This window comes from Nelumbo nucifera, chromosome 7 (assembly GCF_055504915.1).
Source record: "Nelumbo nucifera cultivar China Antique chromosome 7, China Antique-T2T, whole genome shotgun sequence".
Lineage (NCBI taxonomy): Eukaryota > Viridiplantae > Streptophyta > Magnoliopsida > Proteales > Nelumbonaceae > Nelumbo > Nelumbo nucifera.
The window spans coordinates 48,255,388-48,272,928 of record NC_142655.1 but is presented as its reverse complement, the minus strand read 5'-3'; the positions used below and the strand labels follow the sequence as shown (position 1 = coordinate 48,272,928).

The 17,541-nt window shown below is 36.9% G+C and overlaps 1 protein-coding gene across 5 annotated transcripts in view; it reads right to left on the bottom strand.

The window, feature by feature from the left end:
• The window catches only part of ABA3 (molybdenum cofactor sulfurase (LOS5) (ABA3)), a 103,155-nt gene extending 85,939 nt beyond the window's left edge, over window positions 1-17,216 (bottom strand). For 2 of the 5 annotated variants that reach the window (XM_010273962.3, XM_010273963.3), the window contains exons 1-10: window positions 16,879-17,216; window positions 16,690-16,788; window positions 15,965-16,023; window positions 15,718-15,878; window positions 13,824-13,978; window positions 7,805-7,931; window positions 6,272-6,377; window positions 6,136-6,181; window positions 3,112-3,150; window positions 2,878-3,034 (exon numbers count right to left, since the gene is read on the bottom strand). In XM_010273962.3, coding sequence (XP_010272264.1) covers window positions 2,878-3,034; window positions 3,112-3,150; window positions 6,136-6,181; window positions 6,272-6,377; window positions 7,805-7,931; window positions 13,824-13,978; window positions 15,718-15,878; window positions 15,965-16,023; window positions 16,690-16,788; window positions 16,879-16,990 — 1,061 coding nt within the window. In that variant the 5' untranslated portion in view covers window positions 16,991-17,216. The remainder of the gene's footprint in view (window positions 1-2,877; window positions 3,035-3,111; window positions 3,151-6,135; window positions 6,182-6,271; window positions 6,378-7,804; window positions 7,932-13,823; window positions 13,979-15,717; window positions 15,879-15,964; window positions 16,024-16,689; window positions 16,789-16,878) is intronic. The other 3 variants (XM_010273960.3, XM_088891464.1, XM_010273961.3) reach the window with 3 other exon arrangements.
• Between the last annotated feature and the right edge of the window lie 325 nt (window positions 17,217-17,541).

The window sequence follows — 17,541 nt, the reverse complement described above, 5'->3', positions numbered from 1 at the left end:
CTATGTATGATTGGCCTCTTGTACAACTTGACATCAAAAATGCCTTCCTGCATGGTGATCTAGTTGAGGAGGTGTATATGGAGCAACCACCAGGGTTTGTTGCTCAGGGGGAGTCTGGCAAAGTGTGTAGGCTCAAAAAGGCAATTTATGGATTGAAACAATCTCCACGTGCTTGGTTTGGCAGGTTCAGTGAAGTGATGAAAGCCTTTGGGATGAAACAATGTCAGGTTGATCATTTTGTGTTCAGCTATAACTCAAAGGATGGGAAAATCTTGCTAGTCGTGTACGTGGATGATATTGTCATAACTGGGAGTGATAGCAATGGAATCAACAAGTTGAAGAAATTCTTACAGGATCACTTCAATACGAAAGATCTGGGGAAGCTGAAATATTTCCTGGGAATAGAGGTTGCGAGGTCAAAACATGGGATCAACCTATGTCAGGGAAAATATGTTCTTGATCTACTTGAAGAAACAGGGTTGTTAGGTGCTAAACCAGCAGAGACTCCTATGGAACTCAATGCCAAGCTGAGTGTTGATGCGGGTGAAGAGTTTGATGATCCTGGAAGATACAGAAGGTTGGTGGGCAAATTGAACTACCTGACCATTACCCGACCAGATATATCATTTGCTGTGAGTGTGGTGAGCCAGTTTATGCAACATCCTCGAGTTCCTCACTGGAAATCTGTTCTAAGAATTGTCAGGTACCTAAAAGGTGCTCCAGGTCGTGGTTTGTTATAACAAAGTGGAGGAACTCTTGAGATAGTAGGGTACACAGATGCTGACTGGGCTGGTTCTATATTAGACAGGAGATCAACTACAGGGTATTGTACCTTCCTTGGTGGCAATCTTGTAACTTGGAAGAGCAAGAAACAAACAGTGGTGGCAAGAAGTAGTGCAGAAGCAGAGTACAGGGCTATGGCCCATACCACATGTGAGCTAGTATGGCTGAAGAACTTGCTTCAAGAGATGGGGTTCTCAATTGACAAACCCATGAAATTATACTGTGATAACCAAGCTGTTGTTCACATCTCTTCCAATCCCGTCTTTCATGAGAGAACTAAGCATATTGAGGTTGATTATCACTTTGTAAGAGATAAAGTAATAAGTGGGGTGATAACCACATCTCATGTGAGCTCAGGAAATCAGTGGGCAGATCTCCTCACAAAGGGATTGTCTCGGGGAAGAATAGATTACATTTGTAACAAGCTGGGACTATATGATATATACTCTCCAGCTTGAGGGGGAGTGTTAGAATGCTCGAGTCAGGGGTATTTTGGTCATTCTGGATTATCTGCTTGAGAGTGAAAGGTCTATTGTATCTGAGTTTAAGTTATGTGTCCCATCTTCTATGAGGGACAAAATGGTCTTTCCTGTAACTCTATGTTTTTGAATAAATACAAGTGGGTCAGCCAGGGGACAGTGATTTTGACTCTCTTCTAGTCTGGCCGAACCTTTCTTTCTTCTTCTTCTTCTTCTTTTTCTTTTCTTTCTTCTTCTCTACTTCAACCTAGAATCTGCTAGAGTTTACTAACAGCAAGAAACAATCGGTTGTTGCTCGATCTTCTGCTGAAGCAGAATACAGGGCCATGGCACATAGAGTTTCTGAATTATTATAGCTAAAATCATTGATGGAAGAACTTGGAGTTGAATATGACAAGCCAATGATGTTGTACTGTGATAATCAGGCTACCATCAGCATTGCTCACAACCTAGTGCAACATGATAGAACCAAGCATATTGAAGTTGATCGACACTTCATTAGGGAAAGGGTCTCTTCGGGTGAAGTGTGTCTTCCTTTCATCACATATGAAGGACAGTTGGCAGGTTTTCTCACCAAAGGCATTCCCAAGGCAAAACTTCAGCATGATACCAGCAAGCTTGGCATGATTGACATCTATGCTCAACTTGAGGGGGAGTGTAGAGAAGATGGGCCGAATGGCCCATAGGTTGTTTATTCTTTCTTGTTATTTATGTTTCTTTTCTATAATAGGCCTTATTCTGGGCCCATCCTGTCTATATTAAGTTCTTTGTAAATTCTTGCCCAACTAAGGGCCTCCTTGTAATTATTCAAATATATCTTAATAAAAGAGTGTTAGGGTGCTGAGAGAGTGATGGTTCGAAACTCTCATTCTCAGACCCTCATTGCTGAACTCTCAAGCTCTCCTCTCTTCAGTTTTCTTCAAAGCTCGAGCCAAGCCATTCTCAAAAATACGTGGTTTTAACTCAAGCGTTGAGGTCAAATAGCCAAATATTCAGATAAGCTCGGCTCGAATCCACCCCTAGCTGGAGTTCACCTCCAAAACCTACTTTATAGATGAAAAGGCATTACCCAACATAGGGATGACATGAACTTAGCACACCATTGCAGCCTTCGTTCAAAAATGAGGATGGTTATATAAAGGGAGCTAGATTCAAAACCATGACAGAAGAGTCATAGACCTCAATTGTGGGAAAACATTTAATTGCTTTATTCATATGGCAGACAAGCCAGACATGGGATCTAATAAGTCCATGTAAGTCAACTCATGGGCATCTATCAATTCACAAGTTCGTTCCTAATATAAGGTGTCTAACTGTCCAAGCAGCACTACCAACCAAAGAAACTGCACACTTCCAGTTCAAGCAAGAACTTAGCTTAAAATGTAGCAGATATAGATCCATACCAGAAAATAGCCCCAAAAGAAAATATATGATATAGATGGTGGAAGCTAATTGAAAAGCAAAAAAAAATCATGAGAGGTATGTTATGGAAATCAATGAGAAAAAGACATCATGGGATAAGTTCCATGCCAAGAATTCCTATGGAGAATAGAAAAATTAAAAGGGAAATTTTGTCATTTTTTTCATTTACTTGGCATGTTAATGATTAACATACCGGGCTATAGCAGATGCTGTTAGAGAATGGATTATTCTGAACCCATGATGGATGGAAGCTATGCTCAAAAATGACTGGGTGCCATCCTCAAATGATTCTTCGAAACCTTCTCTTCTCTTAATAAAGTCAATGTCTGGAATAGATGCAGCTACAGTGCCTGGAGAAAGTTGCATTGATGAACACAAAAAGTAAAGATAACAGATAAATATGAATACTAAACATATGGCTACCAACCTCCACTAAAGTATGTCTTCTTTAGTAACTTTGCAGCTTCTGCATTTTTCATTAGTAAACAAAATGTCAGAATGTTAGGGTAAAATGGGATAGTCCCATATAATGGAGAGGATTATAAGCAGTACAAAAGTGGAATCAATTAAAATACACAAAAGTTCAAAGAGAAGTAAATTGGAGATTTAGAGTTAACAGAACCATTCCATAAAATAAAACATCCTCAAACCATACTCAAGCCTACCCTAGCAAATGTTTGGATCGTATGGAAAGAGAGGATACTGATTTAGTTGGAAGAGTGTGGGAGGAAGAGAATAAGAGAGTTACGAGAGAAGAAGGCATGTTACTGTTCACACCTTGAAAGACTTCATTTAAACATAATGAATAAAATTACAAAGAATCCCTTTACTAGGCACCCTAATAAAAAAATACATAAAAGGACAAAAATGCCCTTACAAAAATTGTTGTCAAGCTTTGATTTGGGAACACCTTTAGTAAGACAATCAGCCAACTGATCTTTAAACCTCACAAAAGGTAAACAAATCTCTCCACTGGCAACTCTTTCTCTAATGAAGTGCCTATCAACCTCTATATGCTTTGTACGATCATGTTGAACAGGATTGTGGGCTATGTTTATAGTAGCTTGATTGTCACAATATAATATCATTGGAGTATCAATTTGTATTCCCATTTCTTTCAACAAGTTTTTCAACCATAACAATTCAAAAACCCCATGAGCCATATCTCTATACTCTGCCTCTACACTAGATTGGGTCACAACTGATTGCTTCTTACTTCTCCAAGATACAAAAATACCACCTACCAAGGTACAATAGCTAGAAGTAAAACGCCTATCATCAATAGAACCTACCTCGTCAGCATCAAAGTAAGCCTCAACCTTGAGATGCCCATAATCAGAATCAACATTCATTTTCCTAGACACCCCTTCACATAGGCAAGCATTCTATTCACTACTTGCATATGAGAAGATCTAGGCTTATGCATATATTGACTAACCACACTCATAGCATATGATACATCATTCAGGTCTAGTCAAACATAAGTAGAGAAGGCGACCAACAAGTCTCTGATAAACACCTTTGTTAAGAAGAGCATCTCCATCATCAATTCCTAACTTATGATTGGGATCAATTGGAGTTACAATTGAGAAATATAAATGCCCCTTTTTGACCTTGTGACCTAAATCCCCAGGAAGTATCGGAAATTCCAAGGTCCTTGATTTTAAATTCAGTAGCAAGAAAAGACTACAATTCATCAATTCCTACCCTGTGATAACAATATCATCGACATATACTATCAACATAGTCACCATTCCACTTACTCTCCTAATAAACAAGGTATGGCCAACTTAAGATTAAGTGAAGCCAATTTTTAAAATTGTTTTTCTAAATCTATCAAACCAAGCTCTAGGTGACTGTTTAAGGTCATAAATATATTTCTCCAAATAGAAAATAGCACTTTCAAACCAAGGATTTGGGATCCTTGAAGTACTTCTTGGGTATTGAAGTAGTCTGCACGAAGTGAGGAATCTCCTTGTCACAACGCAAGGATTTGTTTGATGAGATGTGTCACTAGGAAATAAACCAATTGAGACCCCTATGGATCCTAACATGAAAATGACTAATAGTTGAGAGATCCATTCAATGATCCTAGAAGGTACAGGAGATTAGTTGGCAAATTGAATTATTTCACAATCACCCATCCTGATATCTCCTTTAGTGTAGCCATTCTAAGTCAGTTCATGTAGAATCCCACAATCATTCACTAGAAAGGTGTTGTAAAAGTGTTAAGATATCTGAAAGGTGCTCCAAGCCAAGGATTACTATACAATAAAGGGGGAGAATTAACCTTATAGGGATAAGTCAATGCAAATTGGGCAGGTTCCTTAATGGACAGGAACTCTACTACAAGATACTATAATTTTTTGTGTGGAAATCTCATTACTTGGAAAAATAAGAAGCAAAGTGTAGTTGCTAGGAGTAGTATTGAGACCGAGTATAGAGAAATTGCCCATGCCACTTGTGAGTTGATATGGCTGAAATATCTACTTGAAGAGATAGGCATTCCTATAGGGAAACTTGTCAAGTTGTTTTCTGAAAATCAGGTTACTACTCATATTGCGTCCAATCTGGTCTTTCATGAGAGGACCAAGCATATAGAAGTTGATTGTCATTTTCTAAAAGGAAAGGTGACGAATGATATTATCACTCCTTTTGTCAGGTCAGAAAATTAGCTTGCAGATTTGTTTACCAAGGACTTGTGTCGTACCAAGATGGATTATATATATAACAAGCTGAAGCTCTATGATATATATGCTCCAACTTGAGGGGAGTGTTTAAATGAATGCCTAAAAAGGGAATTTAGTCTTTTGAGTATCGCATTGTATTTCCCCTGTTAAGAATCACTTAAAAGGGGTATTTCTATAATTTTGCACACTCTAAAGAAAAGAATAACAGTTCAGGTCGACATGGAGAAGAGACTGGTTCGTATTTTCTTCCTTTAGATCCTTTTTCTATCTCACTTTCGTTTGTTCTTGTTCTATACTGTAAAAGGCATCTTTCTCTACCTTTTCCCTTTCTTTTTCTTCTCTTTTCTCTCCTTTTTCTCAGGTTATAGGGAAAATCTATGATACCAGAAAGACATGGTATCAAAAGAGATTTGACCAATCAAAGCATCCCCCTGATTTTGATGAATACCACTTGATTGGTCACTTCTTTTTTGATACCGGTTGATTGGCTACAAGTTTTTCCAGTATGATGTCTTTTTGGTATCATAGTCAAACCCTAGGTTATAATTTCCAAAATCAACTGAAAAGACTTATTGTTAAAAAAATACATGCTAAAAATCTCCATCGCTCATGCTATCAATGATCATAAATTAGAATATGGATGCAACTTCTACAAATCCATCGTGCAATCATTTCCCACTTTCCAAGAATAAAAAGTTGGTTTTGCCTATAACTAAAACATGAATCAGAGAAGACTAGTATGGAACAAAAAAGGAGCTTACCTGTATGAACAATGAGAGCCCCAAGCCCAGTTGGATAGCCAAATATCTGAACAAGACAATATGAAGAGGATGATGAGCATCTGAAGATAGCATATCTTATGTATCTTTATTTGAGTGTAAGAAAATACCTAGATACCTTATAAAATGAGATGACAACAAAATCTGCAGGAAAACTAGCCAGATCTGGTGGTTGTGTGGTACAACCTTTCGCAGCATCAATCAAGACCATCCAGCACCCCCTGCTTCTCAAACATTGGAAATGGAAATCAATAAGATAAATTAGTGTGGAAGAAGCGAGAGTGAAAGAGGAAAAGGAGAACACCAGAAGAAGAGAAGAAAGTGATGAAACCAGGAATAGGGTAGTTACTGATTCATTCAACTTCATATAATAAAGCATACAAATTATCTATCAAATAAAAATAATAAAGCATACAAAATGATAATAATGCCCCTATATAATAAAGAAGAGAAAAATAGTAAAAATAACATAGATGCTCAACAAAATCATTACATGACACAAAAAGGAACTCAGGACTTGATACATGAATAGAAGATGTCACAGAACTAAAATTGCTTATGAAAAAGGATGACTAAAATTATTTATGCATTAGACCAAACCAAATTAATCCAAGGATACAGTACAAATACAGGCATAGAACATTCACACTTTAAATTGTTTACATCGTCTTATACTAACACAATTTGGAGAACCATGTAATATTTCTGCAAATATGTTCCGATGTTGTATATACTGCTTTCCATTGAAGCATATTGGGACAAGCCATTGAACAATTGCTCTACGCGTGAAAAATGATAGGCCAACACTCTTCTGCAATTGCAAGATGAAAATGAAACTACTAACCTGGAAGGGGCATTAGAGTTAAGGAACCAAAAGAGAGAAAAATAATAAAATGAATAAAGACAAAAGACAGACCCCTCTACGAAAAATGAAGACACCCTCTAAATGAGATGATGAGAAAATGATAGCCCTCTAAGACGCAATGAGTAGCCTCATTTGGCTCTATAGTTGTGTAATTGGAAAAGTTCTTCCACTGCTTGTATTGAGAAAGGGCCGTGCTGGGAAATATGCTAGAAGCAGATCTTCAATGAGGCCCAAAAGAGGTGCTTTGACAGTTATTTCCAAGTTGGGTTTATGTCTAGACTTTCATCATTCAAGTTCTTGTCCTTCCATCCCTGACCAGAACAGTTGGTAGGAGGAAGGATCAAGTAATAATTTTTCTCCATTTTCCTGCCTTCCAGTGCTTAAGAATTTCCACTTCTATTCTTTGGATTCAGATTTCCAAGTGATTATAACAATAAACAAACTCCTTTTTAAGTTATTTTATTTATATTTTTAAAGTACCAGGTTCCAGTAGAATTTAAGGTACTCAAGCTTATACAACAACAGTTGGCATCTGCAAACATAGTGAGAAAAATGCTGATGCACTAGATACATTTATGTGTGGATGGAGGTGGTTCCTCACATTTCCATCTTTTGTTGTATTGTGGAACTTTTCAAGTTCGACTAAGATAGCTATACCAAAAATTTGTTCAGTTGAGAGAGACAATTGATTTTCAGAAAGCAGAAAGTAAATTGTTATATTCCAAAAGTACAACACATTAGCAAAAAAGAAAAAACGAAAAAAAAAAAATGTATGAATTTATGTACTTGTTATGTGGCGGGCCTTCCAGAACTCTCTCAGAATCTTCCTTGATAATCTTCACCAGGTCGAGGCTAAATTTCCTACCAGAGAAATTGCATTCTGATGGAAATGCAAATAAATTGTAAATATTACCTGCAACCAGCAAAGCGCATATTGAAAGGGACCGAAGATAGGAGACAGACTACCTCCTCATTTAATTTTTAAAGATTTTATGGTGAGAAGACTCCAATTTATTACATGAAAAATTCTGACACTCCTCTGATAAATTTTATGAATTATGATTTGTTTCCAAAGTCAGCTCAAAAATTTCCATGTACATCAGCTCTTATGAGCAGTACTTTTTCACTATTACATGCTCTTTTATTTTCTTCTTTAACCCTCTATTAAATAGACAAATGTAGCATACTTATCACAAATAAACCTTATAAAGCTGGATTTGGGAAGTTAGCTACATATCATTAATATATATATAAGATTCTTTGGGGGTGGGGGTCAATTCGTTCTATTGACACCCCTGAATTCTTGTGCCCTCTCTTCTAGTTTGAAGTTTGAACTAGTAGAATAACATCGCTGTCAAGCTTGTTGGGACAAACTGAAAGAGGATATTCAATAAGTATTCGATGAATTTTTCGGGAGAGGAGTGATAAATTCAGGTTTAAAATCCACCTTTATTGCTTTGGTTCCCAAGAAGTTCAATGCATCCCATCCTAGAGACTTTAGACCTATTAGCTTCACAAATAATGTGTATAAAATTAAAGCTAAGGTGCTATCTCTAAGGATTAGGTAAGCTCTCCCTACCATTATCTTGCCTAATCAGGGGCGTTTTTGAAGAACATACAAACAACTGATCAAATTCTAATTGTGAATGAAAGAATAATTGTGATCAAATTCTAATTGGGGCTTTCTGCTGGGACGTTTTCCATGGGAAAATAAACACTTTGGATGTTTTGCAAAAAAGAAGACCCTTTATGTGCCTGTCCCCTAACTGGTGTACTTTGTGTAAAGCAAGTGGAGAAAACTGCTACCATCTTCTGACAAAGAAATGGTAGAGTGTTCAATGATAAAGAAAGAAAGAAGGAAGCAGTTCTGTATTGCATCTTATATAGAGCTTTAATGTGGGCCAAGTCTCTAAAGTTATTTTCTGATTTCTCTTTTGATGATATGTGGAGAAATTTGGAAGCTGTAGCTAGAAGTTTTGCTACAAGGAGTAAACCTGTTGTGGGCTGGAAACCACCGGATGAAGGATTTATCAAACTGAACTTTGATAGCAGCAGCCTATGGAACCCAGGCCCGACTGGTATAGGGGGAGTTTTTAGAAACAACAAAGGTCATGTTATTGCTGTGTTCTCAAGTCCAGTTGGAGTAGGGGACTTGGTTCTTGCAGAGTTCCAAGCAGTCCTGCAAGGAGTAAAGCTTGCTAGAAATTTAAATTATGATAGATTGTTAATTGAAGGTGACTCTAAACTGGTAATAGGGTGGTTGAAGGAACCTGAAACTGTAATTTGGAAATACAAAGAATACGTGAAAAGATTTAAGTGGCTGGTCAGATATATGACAATTTAAGTCCAATGGGAAAGGAGGTCAGCTAACGGGATGGCTGACTTCTTTGCAAAACAGGGGGTGCATAAGTCTGAATTATTCTGGGCTCAGTTGTAATCTGGTTATATGGCTGGGGCTGCATCTTGCACCTCCGCTGGCTGTACTCTGTAATCTTGTGATACTTAACTATGTTCTAATAAATCTTATATCATTTATCAAAAATAAATAAATAAATAAGCAAGGGAAGAACTTAAAATTTTGTCTAATCAACACATTTTCTTCTTCCACCTTTTCTTTTCTTCTTTTCCTATATAACAAAAGTAGGGGTTCAGCCCCTATATTTTATGAATTTTCTTTCCTTTGTTCTTTTTCTTCTCATAAAATGTTGATTTTCTAGACTTACACATGAAATTTATACTTCTCTTATGAAAATTATGGATAATTATTAAGGAAAGATGGTTATGGAACCTAGGAAACTACCCTAGGATATATGGTCAAAAGAAGTGCAAATTCTTTTGCTGATGTATTAACAAAACAAGGGACGGATAGAGAACATCTTTTCTGGGCCCAGTTGTAACTTGAACTGAGATTCAATGGGAGTGTTAAGAGAGCTTATGTCTCCCAACTTCCATGCTTCACTGTACTCTGTTTTGATATTTTAATAAAACATAACAGTTATTGATCAAAAAGAAGGAGAAAAAAAAAACAATTTATTGTTGCAAGATCTAGTGCTGAATCTGACTTCAAAGCTATGGCTCGTAGTGTGTCAAAAACACTATTCCTAAAGATCATGTTGGCAGAAATGGATCTCTGAGTCTGAATTGTAACAGCAAGGCAATGCTCAAAATACACTGAGGTGAATAAACACTTCATCATAGAAAAAGTTGATTCCAAAGAATTGTGTCTACTTACATTAGGGCTGAAGACCAACCTGCTAATTTCCCAAGGAGGTGGTAAAAAACAAATGGAATGATGTTTTTAACAAGTTGAGCATAAATGATATCTATGCTCCATTCGCAGGGGAAATTAAAACAGTTTTTTTTATCAATAACAGAAACTTTTATTAATTAAAAGGATATGGAAAAGATGCAACAAGAAGGGGGGTAAAATCTCTTACCCCACCCAAAAAACATCACATTACAATACAGCCCAAAAGAAACTAGTTCTTCCCACCCCTTGTTTAGCTAGATAATCTGCAAAAGAATTGGCGCTCCTCTTAGACCACTGAAACTGGATTTGCATTTCTTGAGTGAGCTGGAAAATTTTCTTTTTCTCATTCGAGAACTTCCATAAACTAGCCTCTTCCTTCTGCAGCCAGTTAATAGCCAGTTGTTTTCTTATTATTTGTGTTCTTCACTTATTAGGGGAACCATTGTCTTTTTGTACTCTTAAAAGATAAGTGTATGATTAGAATACGGTGTACACCTTATAACTTCTTTCTCCCCAATCCCCTCTTACATTGTATTCTCTGTTTCTCCTTACTCTTTGAACCACGTAATCATGGTTACACCAAACTATAACTTTTTAGGGTAAAAGACTTGAACCTCCCCTGAGTTTTCACCTAAATACTGAAACATCCCCTAACTTTTCAAGTTGGACTTAGAACTCCCGTGTTGGGTGATGTCAGCAGACAAAAACCTCCTGTTTTTTTTTTTTTGATAGATAATAAGATAGTATAGTATTAATGAAAAGAGGAGGGGCAAGAAACCCTCAATCATATACAAAAACCTCCAGTTAACTCTCCATACATATCTGTTAGCACATGATAATATGTGTGGTTTAAGGTTTTTTTTTCAAAATCTCAATATTGCCTTTATTATCTCTTTGACCAAATGGATTCTTCAAATTTTCTAGGAGAACAAGACTGGTGCATGAGCTCGGTCATGCCCCCCCCCCACCTCTCTCTCTCTCCCTGCATGTTTACAAAATGCCAATGGAGTCATCCCCCCCCCCCAGTCTCTGAAACTAAAATGGCCTTCCTCTCTTCTCTTGAAGGTGTCAGTGACAAAAATGGTTGCTGGCTTAGAGCACATCTGACCCAACTAAAGAAAAATGGTGATACATCATCAAAGCCAAAAAACGTGATACTCATATCAATATGTGTCCGAGTCAAGTATGAATCTATGCTATGAATAATCAATATGTATATCAATATGCAACACAATACAAGGTGATTAACACAATCATTCCAAAAACCTGACATATAAGCACATCCATACAATATTCTTCTATCAGTAATAAAGAGTTTACCAAAAAAGATAAAAGAAAATATAATCATCAATTACCCCAGTTCATACAATCTGGTGGAGGATGATTTGTTCAAAAATCTTTTTTGTACGATCTATCCTCTCTCAAGAACTTGGTTGTTTATCAACTTGTATCTTCATCCCGGGCAGGATTGAATTGGAACTTTAGTTTCAGAAGGGATTTGAGGAACTCTGAGATTCTTTGTGTGCAAGATCTCCTTAAAGTTTTGGAAGGAGTGCCCCTTGATCCTTGTAAGACTGATGGGAGAATTTGGTTTATCTCCTCTTCAGAATCCTTTTCTTGTTATTCTTTCTTGGATGCCTTGCTTACTTCTTTCTCTCCTCATATTTTTCTGTGTTCAGATTTTGGAGTGGACCTGCACCACCTAAAGTGAGTACCTTTTGTTGGGAAGTCTATCACTTGAAAATTAACACTTGTGAGAGTCTTCCAAGGAAGACCAATTGGAGTTTATCCTCATAATTGCCCTTCTGCTTTTTGCTGATGGGGAAAAGGCTTACCATTTGTTAATCTATTGTCCTTTTGTGGTGAGCATTTTAGAGTTGTTTTTGAGTTGTCTGGCGTTAGGTAGGCACCTCCTTCAACCATGAGTGGACTCTTCGAACCTAATTTTCTAAACCTCCACAATGGCAAGATACAAGCTAGGAATTATCTTAGAGGGGGAGGATATGACCAAGGTTCAAAGTATCAACACAATACACCCGATACAAGGTGTATCGTATCATATCTTTGAGTGTCGATACACTGGTTTACAGGTGTTTTCATGAACTCATTTTTTATTAAAGAATATATATAATTATACTTAAAACTGAAATTTGGAAAAAAACTAAAAAAATAAAAGGCGCATCAGTTAAAGTACTGATACACCTTTGCCAACACACAGAGGTGTATCAATACATTGAACCAGGGATATGACCATCTTGAGAGCAAAGAAAGAAGAAGATAAGAACAATAAAACTGGAAGGGAGAAGGTGGGAGTAGAAAATGATCAGGAGAATCAGATTAGCAGAAAGGGAGATGAAGAGTCAAACAGAGGTTGAAGACGATGTGGTGTCAGGATCGAGATATAACATGTCCCTCAAGCAAGAAGCATGCCTCTGGAACTTCGGTCAAGGATGACCTTGAGACATGACACGTGTCCCTCAAGAAAGGAGCATAACGGCACTCTCCAACGAGTATTAAGAGCACTCTGACCAAGGTAATATCCTCTTCACTCTCTCTCACTTCCTAGCTCTCCTGCCCACTAGCCTCCAGAACTCCTAGCTCGGTCTAGCTGACCACCCGAACTCATTTACTGACTTGAGCGTTGGAGTTCTCCTCCCTGGAGAACCACCTCAGGGTCTCTGACCTTCTATGTGCACAGGTCATCAGGTCCAGCTCATATAAATTCATCTGCTGCTCGTCCACCTCAATTCGGACAGCATCAAATTGGTCTCGTCTGTGGGAATCATGACAAAAAACCTGCTTGCAAAAATGGTGAAGGAAGAATTATTGGCCTTTTTTCAAGCCCTATTGGTGTGGGAGACTCTTTGAGAGTTGAAATTCTAGTTGTTTTAGAAGGAGTTCAAAAGGCCAAGGAAATGAATATTCAAAATTTGATAATTGAAGGGGATTCTGAGCTGATTTCAAAAGGAAGAGGAGCTAGGTTGGTGAGACTACATTAATGAAATAAGATGGTTTAAGTGGTTGACACAAGGAATGGAAGTGAATATGCTTTGGGTGAAAAGAGATGCTTGTTGCTTTGCCAATGCATTGTCTAAACAAGGGGTGGGAAGGAATCAACTATTTTAGGCTATGTTGTAATCTTGTGATATTGCTTGGGGAGAGTTAAGAGAGTTCATCTCTCCCTTATCTTTGTCCTTCTTTTTTATTTAATTAATCTTTTTCAGTTATTTATCAAAAAAAAAAGGAAACCCAATGGACCAAGTAAATTCTAACTTGTACATCCCACCAATGTCTTCTTGCAATTAAAAGAGGGGCTTGTTGGGACTGACTGCCTGGCCCTAGTAATAAACATAAAGGACTGTTCATGCTTACAACTAAAGATTTCAAGTTTGAGGAATCTTGAACTAATTTTAAGGACAACATATGACCCAATCCAGAAAGAAATCCAAGATATCCAAATAATTATATATAAATATTAGATATTAAATCACTGAAGTTTGAATTTATCTATACCTAAATAAGTACCTAAACTGCTTAAAGCCCTAATTAGGTTACCTTCAGGTGCTTCTTGGACTGGGGCTTCATTTCTTCTTTGCACAGAGTAGCGTGAAACCTTAATTGAAGAGGCATCCCTTCTTGGTAGTCCACTATAATTCTCAAGCTCTTCAATATCTATTGCAAAAGCCATAGCTCCTTGATTGAGAGCATATCTAAATATTCTTAAGTAGGAACAAACTAAAAAAGCATTGATCTCTCTCTCTGTATACACACACACACACATATGAAAATCTGATTGTGACATGGATTTGACTCAAAACTAAACAAGAAGACAGTATGAAGAAACCAGGTCATTCAGTACAATGTCCTCAATGTCATACACTTCATGCTATCATCACATACTGCAGCATAGTAGCTCCTAATAGAAGATCATCCCTTACAAGAGTTAGTTGAATCTTTTTCAGTTAATTCACATAAACTTAATCAGTATTATAAAAGGCAAACCTATATTGGGTACACCTAGGCTCACAGGAAAGGCTCATTTTGTAGAGTGTATCTTGTATGAACTTAGGTATGGCAATCCTATATTATTGTTATGTTTTAATAAACTAACATGGAATTTAATGTTCAATGTGTACTATATCAGAGGATGTTCTATGATGTTTAAGTGATTCAGTCCATGTACAACCTTCATGTTAAAACTTAAAACACAATAACCAATTGAGCTAATAGGATTTTAGAAATATTTTATTTCTTTCAGAATTTAGATTTACTATACTTGTATATTAAGCTTTCCTCTTGTTTTCCTTTTCAAAAGTAATGCCTCACAGCATTTAGACATGTATCTTTCCTTGCGTCTTGTGCCTCAAGCTCTAGTTACTTCTTGTGTTTTAGTTGCCCTTCTCACTTTTAAAACACTGAGCATTCATATGGTCCTCATTCAAGTGGTAGCGCACTTAAATTGAAGATTTTCATGTCATGTAGCATATATTACAGTGTAGATGATTTGGATTGGCAACAGAAGAAAAGAAAAGACTACAGAATAAGCAGATAAATACCACAGAACCCTCTGCCCCCATAAAACTCATGAATTAACAAAGATGGAACTGATAGAAGCTATCCTAGGGTGACAGCAGAGGGAATACACAAACATACACAAGATGCATATAAGTCTTCCCCAGTAAATTAGTCTCCCAGTATCATGAATCATGAATCAACAGTTCAAGATGCTCATAAATATCTACATTCTGTATCAGCTGGGAAACCAAGTGACCATTTCTTCTACTAGATATGTAGATATGAGTAGAAAAATGAAACTTAAATAAATTGTAGCATCAGTTGATACTTCTTTTTGTACAAAAAGTGCTTCTTGTCATTTTTAGGAAGCTTAGCTTATTCAATTAGTTTCCATCAGTACCTCCAATATAGAAAGTAGAAAATAATACCGTAATTACCACTGGAGCTGTAACCAGAATTAAGAGAACATCTTAAAGTTTGAGGACTCATAAAAATCAATGCATATTTAAATAAGAGGAAGTCTAAAAGGTTTGAGACCTTATAGAAACTATGTGTTTCCTCGAATTGGTTTTCCAAGTACTGACATCTGATGGTCATAGGTACAAACCACCAAACAACAGGCATACTCGAATAAACAATAGCCCATCAATCACTACTTTCAACCATCTAGAAAGTGGGAAAATATTAGATGGTATGGATAATCCAATCTGTAATATTTTCCTGCAGGACACATTCTCATTTATGGCCCATTAACAGGAAGACCCAGGTTAAATGGACATGAACTGGACTTGAGCTTGAGATGGTATGGCATTCCAATGACACAACAAATAACAATATAATGATTAAACACAAAATGAATACCATAAAAGAATAAAAGAAAATGATAACACCAAGCCAACCACAAAAGCATTGGATGACTGTGTGGGTTGGATACTCTTTGATCCCAAGCACACTGTTATGGTTCTCCATAGTGTACATGAAACTGCTTTCTCTTCTCCAAGGGAAGGCCTCCCCAACCAGCTTCAGTGCTGCTGTTGCTCCAGAAGTAAATACACATTTGTAGTCTTTGGGCGATGCATTACAGTAATCAAGGACCTGGAGCACACCAAATATTTCAACCAAGGCATGGAAATAAATAATACATTAAGTATCAAAGATCACCTCTGTCTCAGCCTACTAACCAGTTGACGTGCTGCCCTTACAACTTCAGAGGTAGCCAAGCTGGACTCACTTTGACTATCTGAATTTTTCCAAATTAAAGCAAACCCCAATTGCAAAACCGTACTATCAAAACTATTGAAATGGGCCAACATATGTTCCAGCAATGGATCTAGAAATAGAATATCAATAAAGAGCAAACTAAATACAATTTATTTCTTAGAACAAAAAAGAAAAATACCACATCAAATGTATATCAACTAAAATCTAAGCAATTCACTAAGGAATTCATTTGGAACTGGTAATGCTGTAATGCTTACTAAAACATTAACTGGAACAAAGGAACTGAACTGAAACCAATTGTAACGAAAATAATCATACGGAGACCATCAATAGAAAATAAGGAAAAAATAGTCTCCAAAGTTGAAAGAAAACAGTTGTAAATCAGAAGTGGCACAGAATTTTAAAATAATAACAAATAATAATTAACCATTTCTAGCAGTTTCATAAAATCAATCAATATCCACCTCTAATGATTTAAAAAGAAAAGAAAAGAGGTTTCCTGGTGAAAAGAGAAGTAAAAACATAAAATTAAGCAACTGAAACTTCTTTGAAGTAGATAATTAAGAGTGAAAACGAAATAGATTCAAAACACTTCCATTAGAATGACATTAAAAACCAGCTAACCAAAGCCTGCTTCTGCCAATCAAAGATAATAAGGGAAAACCCAGAATTCGAAATTGGATACGAGGATTGCCGTAAACATTAGTAGTTAGATCTTTAATTATCGCTTCCATCTGTAGCTCAGAGTACAAAGTAGCTCCCGCGTGGTCCAGGTAAACAACATCTATAATTTACATTAAAAGATACAGTTATCAGTATCAATTGGGTTTTCTAAAAATCACAAATTTTTTATATTAGAATTCAAGAATCTGACCCCCTAATCTCTTGAATTCGGAAGCTCGGATGTCGTCAATGTTCTTTGGAGCATTCGGGTACCCGTAATCTTGACCGAACTCTTTGAGAAATTCTTCTTTCTGAGTATCCATAATTATTCAAAAATAGAAAAATTCGGCAAAAACGAGAGGGAGATTGTTCTTTCTGTGATGGGGAACAAGAGGAGGCGACAAGAAGAGACAAGCGATAAGCAGTCTGGTAGGTGCCGGTTTGGGAGGGCTTTCGGGACGCGGTGGGGTTTCGAGCCTGGCCCCATAAAGGAACCATATGGACAATTCATTCATCAACCAACCAAACAAGTAAATTGGGCGCGGACGAAGTCCACCAGAGTGACAAAGCAATGCAAATTTGATTACTCAATGGGCCGCCTTTTTACACTTTGCATGTACTCACTAATAAAACCGGAGATGACATTCATATGATAATAAAGATCAGTAATTGGTGTGTTAGTCGATGAATTTATTCATTCAAATTGTATTTTATATCAATCTTCCCCATATAATAAATTTAATCAAGTTTCAATTCAACCATTGCAAAAAAAAAAGCTATTAGATGATCTTATTGGTTGAACTCTTGATCTATGTCGTGCATTGGATCAGGCTAATCCTTGTGGCTGAACAAGAAAATCAAGACTGGACCAGGT